The 15,330-nt window shown below is 35.8% G+C and overlaps 1 protein-coding gene across 2 annotated transcripts in view; it reads right to left on the bottom strand.

Moving 5' to 3' along the window:
• Positions 1 to 15,330, bottom strand: part of atp8b3 (ATPase phospholipid transporting 8B3) — an 89,868-nt gene that overhangs the window by 48,989 nt on the left and 25,549 nt on the right. For both annotated transcript variants that reach the window (XM_039766925.1, XM_039766927.1), the window contains 2 exons: positions 14,476 to 14,546; positions 14,125 to 14,207 (listed from right to left, as the gene is read on the bottom strand). In XM_039766925.1, coding sequence (XP_039622859.1) covers positions 14,125 to 14,207; positions 14,476 to 14,546 — 154 coding nt within the window. The remainder of the gene's footprint in view (positions 1 to 14,124; positions 14,208 to 14,475; positions 14,547 to 15,330) is intronic.

The following is a 15,330-nucleotide window of genomic DNA, read 5'->3' as shown; positions in this document are numbered from 1 at the left end:
TGCTGGAGCCAATCCCAGTCAACACAGGGCACAAGGCAGGAAACAAACCCTGGGCAGGGCGCCAGCCCACTCAGTGCAGGGCACACACACACATCAAGCACACACTAGGGGCAATTTAGAATCACCAATGCACCTAAGCTGCATGTCTTTGGACTGTGGTAGGAAACTGGAGTACCCGGGGAAACCCATGCAGACACGGGGAGAACCTGCAAATTCCACACCCGGGAAGCGAACCCGGGTCTCCTAACTTATCAGTACTATTACTTATTAATTAGGGGACATGTTTATCCAAGGCAAAGTTTCAACATCTAAGAAATAAAATTGGTTATATTTCTTTTGTTTTTCAAATTGGACCGCAGGCAGGTGAAGTGACTTACTCATGGCCATACACTTGTCATGGGATTTGAAATCACAATCTTAGGGTTTGAAGTCCAAAATTGTAACCACAATGCCCACTTACATGATTCAGCACTAAAAATGCCATTATTGTTATAGCAATTTATTATATAAATTAAATTTGGTGGAAAGGAACATGTGAAAATAAAATGATGGTCACTATCTTATGCAAAATTTTCAAATGAAGTAGTCTCTGACTGTAGTGTGATTACTAGAGAATACACTGGCATGTCAGAAACGCAGGAATAGTTATGTGCCATGGTGTTGTGTGAGAAAGAGAATTAAATATTGTTAATGTGGATGAATTTGCAAATTGTTATACCAGAATAATCCACCTGCAACACCAGCAATTCTAAGTTATATTCCAGATAGTCAAAGTAAATGATTTTAAGATATACAGAATGAGCCTTAGTTTAATTGATTATATAATTTTAGTACTCGTAACATTATCTAGCCAAGATCCTGAATGTTTGAAGTTTTCAGTAACACTTTGTGCCATCAAAAGCTGTAACAAATGAATAACATACCTTAAATTAACACTAACCACTCAATTAAGTTTGTTTAAAGCAGTCAGAATTAAATTTAGACTTGACCATATCAGCAGTAGTAGCTTGAGTATTTTAAACCATTTTATCCCAATAAAAATGGTTGCTGGAAATTGGACATTGTAATAAAGACTAAAAACAGAATGTGAAAGATATTTTTAAAAATAAAAAAATATTTTAATTTTTTAATTAAAATTAAAATTTTATTATTTTAAAATAATATTTTAAATTGCATTTTTGGACATAACAATGATTTTTCACAATTTTGGTCCTTTTGGAAAAAACATGCATATTTGTCTTTAATATGACACTTGCTAGACTTTAAAATAGTAATTCTCAGCTTTGTTAATGGTTGGACAATACCATTTATTGGTAGGTTAATAAAGTGACAGAAGTGGGCTTATCATCAAAGGCGTCTTAAATCTTCACCCTCTATATAAAATCCTAAGCCTAAAAGTGCAACGATTTAATGTGATATTTTTATGTCACGTTTTTTGTCACGCTTTAAATCTGGCTTATTTTTAAAACCTACATATATACGTTTGGCATCATTCTTTTCAGAATTTATCAAACTTTAATGTGATGTTGTTACATTTTCAGATTCTTATTCTGTTTTTAAATTCTAAACATAAAATATCAAGAACTCACATTCCGCGAGACGAGACTTTGTGCCAAGTCCACGACCAGGGCCAGAAATAAAAGACAAAGAGTAGATGACAAAGACAGCTGCTGTACAGACTTTTAAATGTTCGAAGCACCACACGAGATGCAGATCATGCGGCACGGCAGCAGTAGCAATCCAGCAGCTGATCGAGCAAACAGGAGGTAAAAAAAAAACTGTATTTGTTTTTCATTGTATCACCGTTTAAGAGAAGGGTTTCGGAGGAGCGACTATGTCTCCTTGGGGTGTCTTCAACCCCCCTCTTCACAACACGAGCAGCAGAGATGCAAAGTGGCTGACGCGTGGCTAAGTCTGGTGGAGTTGGCGAGCGAAGTGAGCAGGCGTCGAACCCCCTAGTATATTCAGTAGGCAGGCTCCATTGTAGGATTAAAGTTGGACAGTTTAACATCTGTGGCAGAGCGACGGGCACTAAGCAAACTCCTGTCAGTCATTAAGAATCCACTGCATCCACTGAACAGGATCATCTCCAGACAGAGGAGTAGCTTCATCGACAAACTGCTGTCACCGTCCTGCTCCACTGACAGACTGAGGAGATCTTTCCTCCCCCACACTATGCGACTCTTCAATTCCACCCGGGGGAGTAAATGCGAACATTAATTTTATTTTAATTCTTTTCATTTTTATTACTATTTAATTTAATATTGTTTCTTTGTATCAGTATACTGCTGCTGGATTATGTGAATTTCCTCTTGGGATTAATAAAGTATCTATCTATCTATCTATCTATCTATCTATCTATCTATCTATCTATCTATCTATCTATCTATCTATCTATCTATCTATCAGTAATTTTACAGCAGTGGCAATTGACTAGACCTAGTTTAAAAACTGCATTGAATATCATGTAGTAAAGACGCTTCTATTTGAATATGGTTTTTATTAGAGGTAAACAGTGATTTTTTAACATTTGACAGAATTGCCATATTTGAGGTAGAATTTATCTTTTCATACCCAGAAGACTGCTTTAACGTTTTCCTGTCATTGATGTTATTCTTAGTTTTAAAGTGATTTTCTTTACTAAAAATATTGTTAATAATAAATATTCTCTAAGAGTGGTTTAGTTAGTTAAAGTTTGCCTTAGGAAGGACACTGTTCATAATTATGAAAACAAGAATAAAACTAAGCCCTTAGTTAAATTACTTACATTAGCGGAAACCATTTCTGTCAGTACTTCTTTTAACTCTCATCACTTTCATTTCCCATCACTAAAAGTTTTCTTTATAGTTATGAAATTATTAGTCAGTAAAAGTGCATATTTTGATCCCTCATAGCAGGGGTGTCAAGCTCCGGTCCTGGAGGGCCACAGTGGATGCGGATTTTCATTCTAACCATCTTCTTCATTAGTGACCAGTTTTGGCTACTAATTAACTTCTTTTGCTTTAGTTTTAATTAACTTGACAAAGACCCCAAGTTGTTGCTTTTTCCTTAATTTGCAGCCAAACAATAATGAGACACGAAATGAGCTGCCACATATCCCGCTAACCTGTGCCCATCACACAATATGTGAAAAAAAAGAAACGTGATGGTCTCGGTAAGGTTGATCTCCGTGGTCACCAAAACATTTTGAGAGTGTTTTTAGAAAAAACAGAACATCAACAGTTTTGGAAATGTCTACTGTGGCAGAATGAGAGCAGCAAAAAGCCATGGAGTTAAATAACTGGTTTAATCAACAGCAAGAATCGGCTTCGCATTAAGAACCTGGTTGGAGTTTGAAGCCCCAATTTACTTGAACATCTGTCGGTTTATTTCATGTCTCATTTCGGTTTGGCTACCATTTAATGATGAAAGGAATCAACACAGAGGACTGAATCCTTAAAAACTGGGTTATTAAACTGAAAGGAAAAGGAGTTAATTAGCAGTGAAAACTCGTTAATGATTAGGAAAAGGGTGAGAATGAAAACCTGCAGCCATTGTGGCCCTTCAGGCCTGGGGCCTCATGTATAAACGGTGCGTACGCACAGAAATGTTGCGTAAGAACTTTTCCACGTTCAAATCGCGATGTATAAAACCTACACTTGGCGTAAAGCCACGCACTTTTCCACGGTACCTCATGTCTTGTCGTACGCAAGTTCTCCTCTCGGTTTTGCAAACTGGCGGCACCCAGCGTCAAAGCAGTGCTACTGTTCTTGTGTGATTACTCATTATTTTCATGACGCGGCTTTATAAATACACAGAAACTAACCGCATATTGTTTATTAGTGTAATGCATCTGATTGTAATTAACTCGTAACAATATAATGGTTCAGGGAACAGCCATAGTATTCCAAATACCAGAACTGCTTTAGCGTTGTTACTCTCACTTCTTCTTCTTCTTCTTCTTCTTCTTCTTCTTTCAGCTCCTCCCGTTAGGAGTTGCCACAGCGGATCATCTTTTTCCATATTTCTCTCACTGCACCACTCGGAGTATTTATATCACTGTATCTGAGTGTGAATCACAGCAGCAGCTGATCGGAAAGAGAATTATCGGTATACGGCATTAAGCACACGCTGTCTCTGCCACTGCAAAACGTTTCAAAGCCTTTCCTGTACGGACCTCGCGGTTCAGAAACAGTTTAATCCCAAGAACTTTAAATGCACTCAATCAATTGCTCCTTGTAGAACACTTTGTACTTATAAGTACAATCACCCCACTGTAAACTTGCACTACAGTTATAATATCACACAACCTGAGCCACTTTATAAAGCGCGTATTTACATATAATGACGATATCATTTTTAAGGTGAAATGCAGCAAAATATGTTTGTTAAATTATACAGATAAAACTTTAACTTCATTTAAATAATCTATATTCTTCACTGGGAGTGTCTTTAAGGATAGAATAATTAAACATGTACTACGAAGATATTTCAATGTTCTTTAAGCGTTTTGAAGAATCGGCGCTAAGCTTACAGATGGCTTAACGTCTATTACAGAGCTGATTGTATGGCGATCGGTTACTTGGGGAAAGAAAAGCACTGACTGCAGTGACAGCTACGCCAATATATATTGAATATAAAACAGAAAGATAAAATAACAACACAGCTAAAAACGCATCCGAAAAATTTCGGCAAAAGTTAAATGCTTGTGTCATGAGCACGAGGCGGCTATGCAGTGTCTGCAACATACGTGGCCATCCACCGTGCATAAGATACTTTACTGACATTGGCGGGCTAAGGAGCCACTGATTCTTCCTCTGCCCAATGCCACCACAAGCCTAGAGCCGTCCCTGAGTACTGCTGCAATAAATTATTTCATCGAAGTGAAACATGTTTAATAACGTGCTTTAACTCCTATCATCATGAAAATGACATCACGTATACATCTCAGTATTTTAGTTATTCAGAGAGCTGTAATATCACGAATGTAATGGACTCTGTGTCCAGTTGGAGGAAGAGAGCCGGTTTAAGAAACAAGTAGTGATTCACACACAGAGCACATAGAAGATCAAATACAAAACAAAGCATTTAACGTGCTACTTTAATTACGATGTGATTTTAGAAACTGGTTAATTAAACAATTTTAAGATGAATTTTATGATGTTCTACTTTAATGACAAAATAAACTACGTGATTAAAGTGGAAATGTCGAGATTGAAGTTGACATTTCGTGCTTTTTCCCCACTGTGTGCCTTTTTTCTCTGTACCCTAATAAGCTTTCATATGACACTCAGACAGTGGGCTACAACTCGGCTTTTCACGGCAACTTTGATATGTGACTTCTTTTTTATTTCCGGCACTGCGATTTTGTGGATGTGAGCTTTCAAGTTTCTCCAACACGCTATGTCACTCGATCAACTTCATTTTGTTGATTATACCACAGTTTATTTGAATAAATAGTATGTTTTTCCTTTGCCTCCACTTGGTATTCGCTGAAATTCTTATATTTTCCCCGTGCTTTTCTCATTGTCTTTTCACAGAAGGCTGCGCTTAAGGGCGATTTATATTGATTTGCATATTCAAAGAGGCGTAATTCTGGGAGGAGTTGGGGCGTAACATAAAGCGTGCCGGCGCGTTAGTTTTCACGCTGATCGGGATTTATGTAACGGAAGAACGTGGAAGTTGGAGTACGCACAGATTCCTGCATCTGGATTTTTCTGTGCGTAAGCACATTTCGGCTTTTGTGCTTACGCCATGTTATAGTGCGAGTTCTACGCACGGCGTTATACATGAGGCCCCTGGAGTTTGACATCCGTGCCTTATAGTCTATTACAGAGTCATTGGAAGTTAAGGCTTATCCTGGCTGTATCCAGTGCAAGGGTAGGAACAAACCCTAAATGGTTGCCACTGCACTCACTACTTGGTCGGTTTAGGGACTCCAGTTACCCTTACACATACAGTATGTCTTTGGCATAGGGGCGTAAATTAGACTACCAATAGAAAACCCATCCTTCCATGTGTAAATCTTGAAAAGTCCGCACTAGCAGTGTGGTCATCAATTGAAAGTACGACTCCTTGCTATTCGTTATGCGACGCTGCTGCCCAAGATTATTACAGACAGCAGAAGTAAATAAGTTAGAAAATACCTGCATGATGTAACATCCAGGTGCATTCTGGGGCTTACTTAACTGAATTGAAAGTTGGTCCATTTTACAATTTTTATTTACTTCATTGAAGAGCCAAATATCACATTTTTGTTTTTTAAATATTTTTGTAACAATGAGTCATAATTGAAAATAACAGCGATAATAAAATGCACTTGCTTTGTAACAGCACTTTATAATGTCATGTGGTAATAACTGGAGCACAAATGTGCTTATGGTGGCTCAATAACTTTCAAACACAGAAGATTCCAATATAAGTGATGTGAAAAATGCATTAATTTATGTGCTATTAGAAGGTTTGTGACTAATTATAGTTTTTTACTATTAATAAGAAAAGGGATCCCTAAAGATAAAAATCCAAATAACCACTCAACAAATATTTATAGCAGTAGTAATAATAATACCAGACAACTTAAACTAAAGGTCAACTCATACTGTATGAACAATAAAGTGAAATTGCTAAAAGAAAAATAACTATAAAAATAAAAAGAACAATACAAGTATATAATCACAATTGCTATTACTCCACAAAATAATAAAATTACCTGAAATAAGTTCCCCATTTAGTTATTAATATTAGTCAAAAATACATGATAGTTTATTAAAATGATCTAAATAAGTTGAAAAAGAGTTGATTAATTATGTGCACAACAGGAATACCAAAGGTGACGTTTATTTTAACGATTTTAACTTCAGTCTCAAAATACTAAGAAGGCAAAGTGTCTCTTTAGGCCGTAACCCAACCCTTTGTCAAACATTGTACTGCTAAGCAACCATTGTGGCGCGGCTCAAGTTGTAGTTCACCTCCGTCTTTCTCTTTGTGGCAGTCAGCCCTTTGTACACCATAGGAACTCTTAAACATGGCACAGTTGTGATCAACTGCAGTCCCCTTTCTAAATTAAGTTTATATTACTTAGGACAGCTGCACCCATCTGGCGTAATTAATTAGTTTATACACCTTTTAGCTTCAGATTGATAATATCTGTTCTTTACAAAAATAATATGCAGACAATACAGCTGTGAGCAGAGCTGGATTAACCATATAAGAAAAGTAAGGACATGCTTAGGGCATCAAGGGTAAAGGGGGCACCACAAAGTTTTTTCATGGCCAAATTTATCACATAAATTATTAATTTAATTAAATTTAATGAAAAATGAATAATGCCTCCCTGTACCCCCCTATGCCATCACTGTGGCACCTTACACAGTGCGTTCTGCATACTGGTGCCATCTACGATGGGGAATTCCCGTTTCATGGTGATTTTCTTAAACACCATGTTTTGTCAAAATATTGTGAAAATAATTTGATTCAAAACAATATGTTTTAATATTTTTAAATAATAGTTAATAGTTGATTAAAAATTATTATCACGTAATTATTGTGTTTCGTGAGTTATCTGTTATTTAACTTAAAATAAATTTCTAGTGCGTAGAAAGCATTATTTTCTGTTTTAAGCAAAAACAAAAAATCGTCAAAGTTTGAGGAAAAAATATTCTGGTAAGTCTATTTAATTCTATTCTTGGATATTTTTAAATTCATTTACATTATGCAAAAGTGAAAATCGTACAGCTGATTACTATTGGATAAAATTGTTTATAACGTTTTTACTAATAAAGATTTATTAACAAAATTTTCACAAAATATTCTTCAAATATTGTACTAAGCATATGTGTAAATAGATTTGCTAAATTGACACAAAAGCCATAAATAAAGGTAAATCTACGGTTTTCATGTCAAAATGTTTTCTTTAATTTTGAATTTTTGATACTTAAATAAAATTTTATTTTCTAGTTTGTTATTGTTTTAATATTTTGAATGACTAATGTAAGGGGCACCAAAATTACTTAGTGCTTAGGGCATCTAAGAGTCTTAATCCAGCCCTGGCTGTGAGGTCATGTTACTTCAGCCTATGCTTATTGAGTAACACTTAAATACGTTCTTTCCTCGTCATTTTTCATGTGTGTTTCTGTAGTAGCGGCTTCTGCGCTCGTATCTATCTATCTATCTATCTATCTATCTATCTATCTATCTATCTATCTATCTATCTATCTATCTATCTAATCTATCTATCTATCTATCTATCTATCTATCTATCTATCTATCTATCTATCTATCTATCTATCTATCTATCTATCTATCTATCTATCTATCTATCACTTCATATAGTGCCTTTCACATCTATCTATCTAGCTTGAAGACTATCAGAAGGCATTTTAGAAGTCTATAGTTAAAACATGCAGTATATTTTATACTATGAAGGTCATTCTGAGGCACTTTATAAAAGGAGAGCAATGGTAGATTTTTATTATTGAACCTAAAACAGATGATATAACAACTCTTTATAGAGCACTTTGCTGTTATGAATGCCATCCCAAGACACTATGCAAATACTAAATTTTAGTTCAATTGTTTATGTATATTTTTTACAACTGGAGCACAGGCAGATGACTATTTGTATTATATAGTGCCTTTCTTTGGTGAACGCCCAGCTAACTCACTTTATTGAGTTCATTTCCCCTCTATCTATCTATCTATCTATCTATCTATCTATCTATCTATCTATCTATCTATCTATCTATCTATCTATCTATCTATTAATTATACAGTGCCTTTAATCTATCTATCTATCTATCTATCTATCTATCTATCTATCTATCTATCTATCTATCTATCTATCTATCTATCTATCTATCTATCTATTATATAGTGGCTTTCATATCTATCTATCTATCTATCTATCTATCTATCTATCTATCAGACTTTTGGCATTTTTGTATTGGGGATCTTTGTGGCTATCAGTAAAAGAGAAAAATGTTCAAAATACATATGTTTAAGTAAACGCTCTCCAGGTAAAATTGAAACAGTTAACGAGTTGTAGTTAAAATCTCACAGAAAGTTTGTCTGTTTTTAAGACAGACAAGTTTGCTAATTTGCCAATGCTTTTCAATAGGAGATTTTGATAGCAGTTCCTCCAACTTGCATATTTCGAATATTGCTCTGTTGTTACCTTCAGTAGCTGCTGCTCATGGTGAACAGATCCTTCATAGAAGTTAAAGAAACTCCAGTAGATTGTGTGCAGGGGGTAGGAACTCCCTGTCAGAATATCACTGTGTGTGAATTGTGTGGGTGGGTACAACTGTGTATAACTGTAGTTGTAAATGAGAGGGGTCCCTGTGATAGACTAGAATCTTGTTCAGGACAGTTTTCAGCCTTTTGTCCAATCTTGGTGGAATGGCCTCTTGTCCCTTCAACCCTGAAATGAATTGAGAAGGTTCTAGAACCTGGCTACTGCACTCCGCAAATTGAGGGCTACAATATCCGTACAGTCCTCAAACTCACCAGAAAGTTATTCCATGTCTACATTTTTTAACTTATGAGAACTACTCAAAGGTTTCTTGTGTGGTCTATTAAAAACTTGGAATGGTGTGCTTATTTTTGCCTTTGGCTTTAGCCTTTTCTAAAAAGTTGTAATGTTATTGTCACATAGACCTGGAAGAAGCTCAGTTAGAAGAATCCTAACTCTCCTATTCTAAATCAGTGGGTAACTGATGTTGTGTACTATTTGAAACTGGAAACAAATCATATTCTCACTTAGAGGATCTGTATAAAACCTTTTCAAAACCTGGCAGGATCTCATCAATAACATTTTAGAATAAGCATTTAAATTGAGGAAGCATTTACTCCATTTATCTTTATTCATTTATTAATTTATCTAATTACTAGGGGGCTCTGCCTCCTGCTCGCTTTTCTTGCCCACTGCCGGGTTTGGTTAACCGGATATACAATTTAAAGAGATTGTCATTTTCATTCCTTTTTTATTTCTTGATATTTGCCAGTAATAAAGCTGTAGTGAATGAGTTATCCCCACCTAAAAACGCGCCCAGCCACTTCACGTCTCTGCCTCTCACGGTGTGAACAGGGGGAATGAACACACACTAAGGAGATGCGGTCGCTCCTCAGAAGCCCTCTCTTAAACGGTGATACAAAGGGAAACAGATAAATTTTTTTTGCCTTCTCAATGCTCGAGCAGTTGGCTTGCTGCTGCTGCTTGTGCCCTGCTGTGCGATTATCATTTAAAAGCCTGTACAGCAGCTGTCCTTTTGTCTCACTTCCTTGTCTCGCAGTACGTTAAAGTGTCTCTGAACAAATCACGTCTCAATCGAAGATTTTTTTATTATAATAGATTTATTTTTACTAGTTTAAATTTTTACTCTGCTGGTCTAGCTCTTTTTCTCAAAGGTGGGAGTTGATTTGTTTCTGACCTATTTTTGTAAAACTAGAGTTATTTGTATGGAATATTATTTGGTTTTAATAAAATCAAAAAAATAAATAAATAAATTGTAATGTAAGCATTGCTGTCCCTTTTTGTTTTAAAGAGACAAATATAAAATGAGAAGGCATGCATTTAACATTTTATACAAAAAGAGGATCTATTCATTTACTGTCATATGTACTTGAATGTTATCATTGTAAGGTTTCCACTCAGAAGTAATTCATAAAGAAAAAGTCACAGTAAGTTACTCTAAAAATAAATGTCTTAGGTGAAAAAAATAGTGCAACAGTTTGTAACTAGCTTTTTGAGTTATGCCGGCTTCAGTTAAAATAAAACATACTACAATGAGTAAGGTGAATTAACTTCCTTTACAATTACAATGAAGTATTTTAATTACTATTAATATGAATTAATATTTAACAGTATAAACCCAATTTATTAACTTGGCTAGACAAAATACAATACAATACAATACAGTTTATTTTTGTATAGCCCAAAATCACACAGGAAGTGCCGCAATGGGCTTTAACAGGCCCTGCCTTTTGACAGCCCCCCAGCCTTGACTCTCTGAGAAGACAAGGAAAAACTCCCAATAAAAACCATCTAGGGAAAAATGGAAGAAACCTCGGGAAAGGCAGTTCAAAGAGAGACCCCTTTCCAGGTAGGTTGGGCGTGCAGTGGGTGTCAAAAGTAGGAGGTCAATACAATACAATATACACAACAGAACAATTCCTTAAGACAGCATAATAATAAAAATTTTTTTAGAAGTACGGTTTCACAGTAGATGATATGACATAATTAGGTTTGGATATTTTTAGAGTCCTGGAGACCTCATCCATCTAGCTGCCTCCCCATTTGGCCATGCCACGGCTGAAACGTTGCTCCGATGAAAGGACCCCTCAAAATAAATTCAGTTGTTCCAAAGTAAATTTTTCTTAATATGTAAAGGTATCTTAAGCATCATCCATCTATCCTTTTTTGTAAAACCACTTATCCAGAGCAGCGGGCAGCTGTGGCATTTTCCAGCAAGCAATGGGCACAGGCAAGAACACCCCATGCACAGAGAGAAGAAACACGGGTCAGTTTAGCAACACTCCTTCGCCTAACCTGCATGTCTTTGGACTGTGGGAAGAAACCCAAATGAAAACAGAGTGAACATGCAAGGTCCAGCCACACAGGGAGCACTCAGGATATGAACCCTATTGTAATTCTTCCATAGTGCTGCTCTTTATATGTCATGTACCTAGTAAACTGAAGTAGAAAGATACGTTTTTAAGTCTGCAACATTTCACAATTTAGGTTGTTCCAGACAGTTTTATCTCATTTGTTAATATTTTCAAGTTAAATTGTGACATCAACATAAAAACAACACATGTTGAATCACAATGCCTGCATACAGACATCGTTTTAATAATAAAGTGATTTTCATTCCACACATGTGTTTCTGCACTACAGACAGTGTTATTCGGTAACAACAACAACATGTATTTATATAGCACATTTTCATACAAAAAAATGTAGCTCAAATGAAGAATAGAAAAATAAAAGACACAGTAAGAAATTAAAATAAGTCAACACTAATTAACATAGAATAAGAGTAAGGTCAGATGGCCAGGGAGGACAGAAAAAACAACAACAACAAAAAAAAAACTCCAGACGGCTGGAGAAAAAAATAAAATCTGCAGGGATTCCAGACCACGAGACCACCCAGTCCCCTCTGGTCACTCTATCTCACATAAATGAAACAGTCCTCTTTGTATTTTGGGTTCTCACGGAAGGATTTGATGATGATGGTCATGCAGACTTCTGGCCATCCATGTTAGAGCATCATGTTAAGTGGGCAGAAACCTAGACATCCCATTTCACATAAAGGTGGCGAGAAATCATGTCACCCAGCCAACTTTATTAAATTACGATAACGTATATATAAATATATATTTTTTTTTCTTTTTTTAATCAATTAATTAATGAAAGGGAGTTCAAATTACTACCAACAGTAAGTTAAAACCATCTGTATTATTCTTGAGCCAGCAAAACTTGTTGAATAATGTTTGCAATTCAGAAGGTTTAACAAAATCTTTAAATATGAATTTTTAACTTGCAATGGTACATTTTTTCGAGTGTTGGCTAAAGGTTCCCTGAATTATTGATGAGTTAGCCATAGAAAAGTAATGCACTTCTATGTATAAGACATACAGAGTTTTCTAAACATAAATGCTATTGGGTATTTCAGAAGTAACAGACCATATTTTTGAGTTTACAGAAACTTTGCTTGTAATTAAGATTTTTTTTTTATTAAAAGTATTTTGTTCCAAGAAAAATAACATTAAGCTTATCATTAGAGTGGTTTGATACAGCTTAACCAACAGTGCTCACTGGGGCATCCAAAGAAATATTTGCCTAATGTTTTCATTTGTACTATTACTATTTGTGCTATGAATGGTTTGGAGACAAAGTCAAAGAGGCGAGACTGCATTGGTTTGGACATGTGCAAAGGAGAGATGTTGGGTATATTGGGGGAAGGATTCTAAGGATGGAGCTGCCAGGCAAGAGGAAGGCCTAAGAGAAGGTTTATGGATGAGGCGAGAAAGGACATGCAGGCAGGGCCGTCTTAATTAACAGCATTATAGGCCCCGGGCAAATCAGTGCTCTGCGGCCCCTACCTACACAACCACTCAGCAAGTCACAACATACATAGATTAGCATGGGGCCCCTATGCTCGTGGGCGCCCCGGGCAACTGCCCAGCATGCCCATGCATTAAGACATTCCTGCATGCGAGTGATGGGTATAATGGAGCAAGATGCAGAGGACAGGAAGATATGGAATCAGGTGATCCGCTGTGGTGACCCCTAACGGGAGCAGCCGAAAGAAGTAAAAGTATTATTACTATTTGTACTATCATTATTGTACTATTATCAGCAGTCATTTTAATCCACTAGTGGAGACCAATTGGAAGGTAGTTTTGTCACAATTGTTATTCACCTGTGGAAATTTGAGTTTGAATATTTATACAAAAAAATATTTCCTTTTGATTTTTAAGATTGTGGAAAAAATCAAATTCTCATTTAAAGGATCTGTACAGAACTTTTTCAAAAACCTGGCAGGATCTCATGAATAACATTTTAGAATAAGCTTTTAAAGTACTAAGAAAGCAGATTCTCTCCTCTTTTTTCCTTTTTCTTCACCATTTATCATTATTCACTTCTTCTCTTATTTACTCTGCTGGCTTAGCTCTCTTTCTCAAGGGTGGGGATTGATTTGTTTTCGATCTTATGTTTATAAAAATGGATGTATTTGTATGGAATGTATGATTTTAATAAAATAAAAAAAGATTATTTATTCTATATATCTTATTCTAGTATAAAAAATGTTGCATAAAAATAATTTTTCAGATTTACCACCTTAAAATTAAAATATTACCAAGAAAATTTCAGCTTAGAAATTGTCATTCAGCAAAATTCGAGAATTAGTCAAGGCTCCGAATACCTATTTTCAACAGGTTTTTCAGATGTGTAGGCATGATACATGTTAGACGTTGTTAGTGTTAGTTTATTAATTAATAATTTAAGTTAGTTTATTAATTAACTCCATCTCCGGCTTCAGAAAGTTTTGAATTAGGGCAGTCCTGAATTTGGACAAAGCATATGTTGCTCATTGCTGAAGTCAATTTTAATTTATTATTTGGGAAATACCTACATGTACTCACCATCGAAGTCTGATAACTGGTCCTCAGTGTGGAGCCTGGAATGAGTGCATTGCAGAGCCTGACGGTACTTCAGATTAGTTTCTCTAGAATTAACAAGAGAGCAAGATGTTGAACAGATTAGTTGATGGTGTTTTTTCCTCATGGTACTTGTCTTACTCTTACTTTCTTGTGTGTGTGTGCTTAATTTGAGCACTGACAGACATGACCTATAAATATGGAACCTTATATCGGCCCACAGTGTCAGGACTACTACTCTCCTGGCATGGCAGGCTTCCAAAGCTCAGTAGTTTTTGATCCTGTACTTACTGTACTTTTGTTCGTTTGACTGAATGCTGTATCTGGTACTCTTACCCATCTATGTCGGCAGTTTCAACATAACAAAGACTGTGTGGTTCAGTACTCGCCAGCAGCAGGAGATCAGCCTGCAGAATAAAAGTAAGAGTTGAAAGTTCTGTCTAATTTACTCGTTGTTCTAAATTTTTATTTTAAATATTTTACATTGTCTAATCTGTAGTGATACCATTCAGTGGCGTAGCTGGGGGTGGGGGGCAAGGGAGGACATTTGTCCCCGGGCGCAGCATCCAGTGGGTGCCAAATTGATGTTACGAAATTTTAGAATGAAATGTTTACCATTCTTAAATGCACTAAAGAGTAAATAAAAAACATTTGCATACTCAGTCCATCACTCCATCAGTATGAGGATATCCTTTCCCTATGTTTTTTGTCTCTTTCTGATTTCGAAGCAAGTATTAGTTCTATATACCCAACAGACAATAATTTATCCCCTCCACTACTCTAACATGCTTGACTCCCACCCAGAAACATTTTTGACGTTATTAAACAGGTCGCGCGACTGACATAAGGCATTAGTGTATCATTGTCTAAGTTGTTGCAAACGCCATTTCTGTGTGCCAAGTGATTTGTGTTTATGTGTCTGATAGAAAACAGATTGGGCTGTGGTGAAGTATTCTAGTAGATGGCTGCAAAAGTCTAGATGTTTCCCCATTATATTTTCGTACAAATAAATTGTAAGTAATGCAGTTTTTATAAATATATAATTATTTTGCTTTAAAATTTGCTATATACTTTCTTTAAAATCATTTTTAAATGCGGAAAACAAATTTTTTCTTACAAAAACTAATGACGGATTTAGATTTTAAATAACACGAGGCAGCGTTATCATTTTCGGAGACTTATATGATATTT

This window comes from Polypterus senegalus, chromosome 10 (assembly GCF_016835505.1).
Source record: "Polypterus senegalus isolate Bchr_013 chromosome 10, ASM1683550v1, whole genome shotgun sequence".
Taxonomy (NCBI): Eukaryota; Metazoa; Chordata; class Cladistia; order Polypteriformes; family Polypteridae; genus Polypterus; species Polypterus senegalus.
The sequence above is the reverse complement of the archived record's forward strand: the minus strand, read 5'-3'. Positions and strand labels throughout refer to the sequence as shown.